At 37.4% G+C, this 8,628-nt stretch overlaps 2 protein-coding genes across 2 annotated transcripts; one reads left to right on the top strand and one right to left on the bottom strand.

Annotated features, from left to right (window-relative positions):
* Positions 1–3,464: 3,464 nt before the first annotated feature.
* On the top strand, positions 3,465–5,352 carry LOC104899599 (V-type proton ATPase subunit D). Its single transcript, XM_010686814.4, has 2 exons — positions 3,465–3,748; positions 4,262–5,352. The coding sequence occupies exon 2, from the start codon at positions 4,285–4,287 to the stop codon at positions 5,065–5,067; it is 783 nt and encodes a 260-aa protein (XP_010685116.1). The 5' UTR covers positions 3,465–3,748; positions 4,262–4,284; the 3' UTR covers positions 5,068–5,352.
* Positions 5,353–5,926: 574 nt separating this feature from the next.
* LOC104899598 (germin-like protein subfamily 3 member 4) lies at positions 5,927–7,232 on the bottom strand. The gene has a single exon (XM_010686812.4). The coding sequence runs from the start codon at positions 6,782–6,784 to the stop codon at positions 6,098–6,100; it is 687 nt and encodes a 228-aa protein (XP_010685114.2). The 5' UTR covers positions 6,785–7,232; the 3' UTR covers positions 5,927–6,097.
* Positions 7,233–8,628: the final 1,396 nt, after the last annotated feature.

Below are 8,628 nucleotides of genomic sequence, written 5' to 3'. Positions count from 1 at the left end.
GAAGTAGTTCCCCATCTTCTTACTAACAAACACAAGATGCATACAAATGGAGTTATAGCCCTTATTTGGCCTCCGCACCTATAGAATCTCACAAGCATTGAGCTTCCACAACCTAACCACCCCAAAAAATGCCTTAAACATCTCCAGAACCGTATCTTAAGGAACAATTTGCCTAGCTTGAACTTGAAATGATTAGGACTAGGAGACTTGTATACTTTAGACTACAGACTATAATTCACTATGACAACTAAGAATCACACAAAAATATTGTCACCTGATTGTTCAGGGGTTTCTGTAGCAATACTACATGTCATAGAAAAAGTAGTACCGATTCTCAGGGGCTGCTGAAGGTGAATAAGAACTACCACTACTCCCCTAGTAAGACATATTATTCATTATTATCAGCTAACTGTTAACAAAAACCACATACCTCCATAGTATGTTGTCGTGCATCATTATTAGTTTCGTTCTCCTCGTCATAACCATCATAGTCCGATGTGAAGTACTCATCTTCAGATAAAAATATTTCATTATCTCTCCATCCACTGAGAATCTCCTGAGTTTTGTCGAGTAGTGACTTGTTTGCCAAACTTGCAAACCCTTTTGCTTTCATTTTTTCTTCGTTAAGCCTCAAATTCTCTAATCGTTGCATTTCATAAGGTGGAATCTGACGTTGTCCAACATTAAGCTTAGCTCTATTCCTTTTCATCCACAAGGGGGAAAAAATGAGACAATCAACGTTATTGTATATTACAAATATAAAGAACACCTTAAAAATATATTTTATGAGACGATAAATCATGAATTAAACACATGCATTGTAATTCAATATAGACATAAATTCATACCGAATACCAAATAAAAAAGCCATATATAGTACCATCGGAAAGTTCTCTAGGAAGATTTTGAATAGCATAATGCCAACCCTCTTTAAGTGGATCCTCAATAAAAAAAAAACTTGATGTGCTTGAGATGCCAATATGAACTGTTCTCCTTGTGAATATTCTTATTCTTATTCACGACATTCATCCCAAAATCATCCTTTTCCGAATGAAACCACACACATCTAAACAAGACAACACTAAAGTGACTATGATAAGATATCTCAATAATATCTTCTAACGAGCCATAATATTCACAGCCCCCATAACAGGATTTTGATCTCTCCTACTACCAAAACTATGCGTTAGAGCTGTTAAGGTGACTCCACTATTTTGAGTTACGCCATTTTTCTCTCGTTTCATGGTGTGGAACCTATAGCCGTTAACAGAGTAGCCACTGAACTTCTAGCAACACGAGATGGTTCTTTTGATAACCATTTGATATGATTAGTTATTTCTTCACCTTCTTGAATCTTGAGATCAACTTTCTCTCTAAGCCACTCCACGAAATTCTTGCTATGAGTATGCGCGGTATCCCATTTTCTTTTCCTGTGGCTGCTTACAGACAACTTATGTTCACTGTGATTTTATTAAATACGTTAATATCTATCACAATTAGTAAGATAAAAAAAAGAAAAATAATTAGAAAAAGTTGCATGTTAAGTTATCTTACTCGATGTATCTTTCAACTTCCTTAGAATCACAATTGAGTAAGACATATTGATGCACTTGGGCCCGTGTAATGTGATCCATCATAAACCCATAATCCTTCTTCTTTTTATTCCTTCCCTTTCCTCTAATAGGTCACCCAATATTGGGAAATAATGGATTCGAGATACTAGGATCAACAACATTATCTGAAGGACTGTTTAATCGATTCAAGTATCTTCCACAGAATGCAAGACATTCTTTGGCCAAATATCCTTCAGCCATTGAGCCCTCCGGAAGACCCTTGTTCCGAACATTAGATTTTCACTCTCGGAGGTATCTCTCTATTATATACATGCACCTAATTCCGACTGGACCACAAATATATTCCACTAAGTGAATTGGTAAATGAACCATGACATCAAAGAAGGTAGATGGGAAAATCTCTTCTAACTGACAAAGAGTTTCAACAATATCAGTCTGCAAATAGTCGAGATCTTGGGGGTCGATAGCTTTCTTCCATATGCCCTTAAAAAAGCACGCAACCTTAGCAAAGGTTTTGCAACATCTTTGCTCAAAGTTGTCTTGATTGCAACAGGAAGCAAGTAATGCATTAGAAAATGAGCATCAGGACTCTTATATCCAGTACCATTTTTGTATTTATCATTATCCTTCTTTCTTAACCCACAATAAATTAATACTTTCTCTTTGTTGTTAGGAACCATTAGGGGTGTTATGAGCATGAATGCCTCGCAAACTATTCAAGCTGGGCTTGAAATTTTCTAAAGTCGAGTATAACAAAGTTTAATTCCAAAAGCTCGTGAGCAGGCTCGAAATATGTTTTAGCTATATAAATTCCCATATTATAGAAATAAAAAAAAAGTTATACTTAAATTATGCACAATACTCCTTCTGTATTTTTTTCTTTCTTACTTGAAATCTTGACACTATTCATATATACTTAGAGAGAATATTCTCATTTTTTTTTCAATTTATAAGAAAAAATATAGTCATGTGAGGTCTTGTTTGTTTCGTCTCTATTAGTACTTTATTAATATTCAATTGTTCTTCCGTTCAAAAAAAAAATTCAATTGTATAATTATTACTAAATATAATGAAAGATATTAAGTTCAAATAGGTTCATTGGAAAACCATCACGGTAGAGTGAGTGATAAAAAAAATCCAAAGGGAGTACTTGTGAAGACCATAGAGTAATAAGTAATCTAAACCTATTTAATATAGAGCATATGAGGTAATTTTTCTAACTCAAATTTGAGATTTAAGGCAAATTCAACTAGTAAAACGAAGCTCGAAAAAACTCGAGATCGGCTTGAGTTCAAGTTAAAACGAATTGAGTCGGGCGATTCTAGGCTCAATTTCGATTCGACTGATAAACACTCCTAGGAGGCTAGGACCCATATATTAGTTTTTCTAAAATCTTAAAATAAAAAAAAAGTGAATAAACTAATAAAAATCGAAGGAACTAAGGAGTAGGGGTGTGCAAAAATATCCGATCCGAAAATCCGCCGATCCGATCCGAAATTTCGGATATCCGATCCGATTTTAAGATTTCGGATATTTTGGATCGGGTATCCGGAAAAAATTTCGGGTTTTCGGATCGGATACGGGTCGGGATTTTTCAAAAATTTCAACGGACCCGATCCGAAAATCCTGTGATCCGATCCGAAAACCCGGTATCCGATCCGAAAATCCGGTGATCCGATCCGAAAAGTTCGGATATCCGAAAATTTCGGATCGGATTCGGATCGCAATTTCCCCGATCCGAAATTTTCGGATATCCGAATTTTCGGATCGGATCCTATCCGATATCCGACAATGAACACCCCTACTAAGGAGTACATACAAATTCAAAACCGGATTTTTTTTTTCCTACTCCAGAAAACCGGTTTTTTTTTGCTAACACCCCCCAACCCAAAAACCCAATACCGTCCTGGAATGATAAAGAAATAAAAAACGAAGATCAAGTCTGTAACCCTTTTTGTCTCAACTCTCAATTACAACTTACAACTCTCTTTCTCTCTCTAAATTAATTCAATTCGATCTATAAAGTTGACGAAATAACACTCGCAATTTCGGATTTCCATCCGCAATCATCTTTCGGAACTACAAGAACAGATAAGAAGAGTGAGAGAATAGGATTGCGGGCCAATTTACAACTTCTTCGAAGAGATCGAAAACTTGGATCTTTCTTTTACCAGGTTCGTTTAGTAGTAATTTCAATTCAAGTTTTAAGATTGAAAAGTTTGATCTCTACATATTTCAGCAGGAATTTAGAATTTAATTTATCTATGATTATTAATTTGACATTGATAAGCAAAAATCAGATTTTGGGTATGCCACTTTGTCCAATGATTGTTTAGACAAGTGGGTGAAACGGGATATCTTTATTTTGACTGAATTTCATTTCATCATCATGTATATGATCATATTTAGATGTATGTAGTTGTGGGTTTTTTAGGTCAAGCATCATCTGATCATGTTTGGAGATTGTGAGATTCCTAGTTAAATTTACAAAATAATGTAAGTTTGAGTGATTAGAACAAATTTACTTGTGATGCATCCCTAGTTTTAGCTAGAAGATATGATTTAGGATGAAGATATAAATGCAAGCATAGATCTTTGGGAAATAATGTAGTTGGTAGAGTTGAAATTGTGTCTTATTACCTTGATTCCTTTGATTTAAGCAATGTAGGGTTTTAAATCTTGTGTAGGTTAAATCTCTGTAAATTTTGAGATGTCGGGTCAAACCCAGCGCTTGAATGTGGTACCAACTGTTACTGTGCTTGGTGTCATCAAAGCTCGTCTTATTGGTGCTACAAGAGGCCATGCCCTCTTGAAGAAGAAGAGTGATGCTTTGACGGTGCAATTTCGTGCGATTCTTAAGAAGATAGTCTCTACTAAGGAGTCTATGGGGGATATTATGAAAACTTCTTCGTTTTCGTTAACGGAAGCGAAATATGTTGCTGGAGAGAATATTAAACACGTTGTGCTTGAGAATGTCCAGACTGCGTCTCTTAAGGTTCGTTCTCGACAAGAAAATGTTGCTGGAGTGAAGCTTCCTAAGTTTGAGTACTTCACAGAGGAGAACACCAAAAATGACCTTACTGGATTGGCTAGAGGTGGCCAGCAAGTGCAGCAGTGCCGTGGAGCCTATGTGAAAGCTATTGAGGTTCTTGTTGAACTAGCTTCTCTTCAAACGTCGTTTTTGACTCTTGATGAGGCTATCAAGACTACAAACCGAAGGGTGAATGCCCTGGAGAACGTTGTGAAGCCGAGGTTGGAGAACACTATTAGTTACATTAAGGGAGAGTTGGATGAGCTGGAAAGAGAGGACTTTTTCAGGTTGAAGAAGATTCAGGGTTTCAAGAAGAAGGAGATTGAGAAACAGCTTGCAGCTGCAAGGCTGTTCGCAGAGGATCAAGTTGCAGAGAACATGTCTTTGCAGAGAGGAATTTCAATCAATGCAGCTCATAATATGTTGGGCGACTCGCAGAAGGATGAGGACATAATCTTTTGATGCTGAGGTTAGTCTACTCAGCTTCAGTTTCTATCTCGCAGCTGTGTGTTTCAGGTGGTTTGCTCTTTGTAGAAGAAGATTCTTATTCTTTAGTTGGACTAGCTTGTATGTTTCAAATAAAAGCATCTGCCGATCTCTTGTTAGAATCATTCAGAATTCTTTTTTTCCAATCACCTTTTGAATAACTTTGGATTCACACATCATTGTGAATCATTGTGATTTATTTATCTTATGAAGCCTAATATATATCGTCTTTTGGAAAAAAAGATGGAAGCTTTTTCATTACCTTTGATCAAGTATGCCATTGTTTATGGACATTACTGGCCTCCTGGCCCCTGCTTTGGCTAGTTTCGATACTAATGGTAGTAGTTAATTTTTTTCCCTTAAACTGATGTGATTATCTGCTTATGTCATAAACTTATCTCCTTTGCTGCCTTCCGACACTCCAAAAATATTACTCTCTGCAAGTCTTTCAGGAAGAACAAATCTCTCTGGTAGTCTTGATTAGCTAAGAGTAAGACTGACTACGACATGGTTTCCCCTAAATATGTGATTCATTTTAGTGGTGTGGCAGTTTCTGTTGGTAGGTCATCTCTGGAGCTCAGAGTTCCAGGATTAGAACTTTTGATTAAATTAGTTAGAGACGGATTTTCTTATTTTTGTCTTGAGGTTTGGAGGGTTAAAGGGGAACTGTTTAGTTACTCTTCCAAGTGTTTTACATACTGGGTATGTGCATTTTACTCCTGTTCTTAGTAATTCCCACGAGAGTTAGACCATTGGGGTTTTTGACGATCTTTGCATAACTGTGCTGCAGATTATTATTTTTTGGATAGTTTCATATTAGCATAGAAGAAAAGAGTAAAGAATTTGTATCATTCTTTTATACTAATCTGAAAAAATGTGAGTAGGCATACAGATTTGAACGTAAAATTTCAAGCCATAATTTACTTTACATCTAGTTGCACAATTTCACTTAAGCACACCCTAGAAAATAAAAGGCAGTATGATAGATAATGCAATGAAGCTCGTCTTATAATTCTGAATGCTGGTTCGGAAATGCTGTGTGGGAAGTGTGGTGATCATCCTTCCTTTGAGATAAAGAGATCACTCTTTCCTTCATATTCATGGCAGCCTCGGAGCTATGACCAAACATGGCCCCTGATATGTCAATTAGTCCTGGATTCTGGCTGTTGAGTACAGAGAAAATGGTGACAAACTCAAATCCAGTATTGTAACAGTAGTGGAGCATACCCTTTGGGATGATGAACACATCGCCTTCTTTTAGAATCTTTTGGAACACCTGATTTCTGGTATCAATAAACCCGATTGTCACAACCCCCTTGCTCACAAAGAGCATCTCTGCAGCCCGAGGGTGAGCATGTGGGGTCACTAAACCATCTACCTCTAAATCCGTACGGGCCAATCCGAGTCCCAGGGTGTTGAGGCCTGGGAATTGGGCTGCAGTCACAATATTTGTGGAAGAGCGGAGGAAGTTATCGGTATCCCCAGCTTCTTTCAGGTACGATGTTTTGAAATCAGAAGCTGTTATATTTGCCGGGTTCTTGCAAGGCAAGCCATTGATGAAAATTGTGGTGGGGCAGTGATATGAACTTGGAGTCTCTGCTGGGCAGAAATCTTGGAGGTTGTCATTGTCTGCTAAGCAAAATTTGAAGCTAATAAAGAGAAAACCTGCAATGACTTGACAAAAATTAAACATTTTTGGGTTTGTGTTTTGAGGTTTTGCAGGTTGTGCTTGAACTGTTGCAGAAAAAATGAATTTATATGCATTACTTGTTTCTTGGCTTAGAGTTCACTGCTTTCTTTCTAGGACATGGTGGGGTTGGATTATTCTTCAAGTGTTTTTACTTAGAAGTAATTTAACTGCTGAAGTTTCCATTGTACCAAAAAAATAAGCAAATGTGAGACTTGATAGCAGAAATTAGAATACAAAGGCTAGAATCCCGTATTGCCAACTTGATAGTGTACTTCTGTATGAGGATGCCGTGACATTAACAAAGAGTACTTAAAAACTCTAGTAGATTCTAGCTCCTGCACTTCCACCCACATGTGAGACTCTTGGAGCATGTACACCGCTACACTCATCTGGGTGTCTCGCCACCAGTCCACCACCCAATTTTCTCTCCCCTACCCTCCTTTCTCCACCTTACGATCCACTTTCTCATCGACACTTTTCTTGACCTTTTTCTTTTCTTGTATCTCACAATGGTGACGCTACCTCATTAGTCATTACACGCTTTCTCTTATTTTTAATATACTGCACCGCCTGTTCTTTCTCCTACCCAATGTTTTAAAAAAAAATACGAACATTGATTTTATATGGCAATAAAAGGAGAACTCATATAACACATGGATGATCTTATTGGCTGTGGCACTTGGTTTAATGCTCCCATTGCGGTAGTACTTAGCACCAGAAAAACCCTTGTTTACCTTTTTATTTTTTTTTGAGGGGAAAAGCAAGCTAGATTAATTCATTGACAAAGTGTCCATCAGTACATAGGGCGCCACCTCCGGGGGGGGGAGTGGTTTTCCCAAATTTGTTCAACACCAAAGGGAACTAGCTTTGCTAAATGATGGGCAACAAAATTTCCATCACGACAAATATGTGACCAAATAAGAGAAGAGAAATAGGAACTAGAAGCTAAGATATCATGCAAGATAACATCTAGGTCCGAAAGAAACAGAGCATTTCTTGACAAACGCTTAATCACCACTTGGCAATCCGATTCAATGATCGCTCCTTAATGCCAAAACGTAACCCAAGCCTCACTCCCATTTGTATGGCTTTTGCCTCCGCCACCTCAGGACTCCAATAAGCTTTAACACGACGACACGCAGCAAATACGACTCGTCCATCAGCATCACGACACACAACCCCTAGGCCTCCTCAAGGTATGTTTAACCCTTGTTTACCTAGTGGATTATTCATCCAATAGATGTAGACATTAATAATTAGTGTAGCAACGTAGGAGAATTAATAATTTTTTAATTGCCTATTTCTACTAGGTTGCGTACCTGATGGGTAGATGTATCAAACTCCATTAACACTCACATGACCCCATCAAGTTTCCTGCCCCCAACATTTCACAATGGTATGGGTACCCCGCCCCCATCAATATCCAGCTTGCTTCAATTAGAGCAAGCAATATTAGCACCCATTCCATCTCTCTCTATTTTTTCTTTTCCTCAAAAAAAGAAAAAGGAAGGTTCGACTTTCTCGACATTGTCTCGGTGCAGCTAATTGGTAGACACCCATATCACATATTCATATCACTAAACCTCGGCTTGTATTATTGTGATATCATAAAAAAAAAAAAAAAATCCCTCGGCTTGTATGATTGTTCATTGGCTTCATCCTTATTAGACTGTAATGATGTTTGCATTTCAAACTTCATAAACATACTATATAAAAAGTGAGAATCTCGAGCCAATAGTACTAACAACTCGTTTAGTAGGTGGTAATAAATGACGGTAATTTATATAAATAAATTTGTTCTTGATAATGTTTGTCCATCATATTGGATCTCTTTTTCCCCATAAATT

Source organism: Beta vulgaris, chromosome 7, assembly GCF_026745355.1.
Source record: "Beta vulgaris subsp. vulgaris cultivar EL10 chromosome 7, EL10.2, whole genome shotgun sequence".
Taxonomy (NCBI): Eukaryota; Viridiplantae; Streptophyta; class Magnoliopsida; order Caryophyllales; family Amaranthaceae; genus Beta; species Beta vulgaris.
Note: the sequence above shows the minus strand (reverse complement) of the source record. Positions and strands in the feature narration are given on the sequence as shown.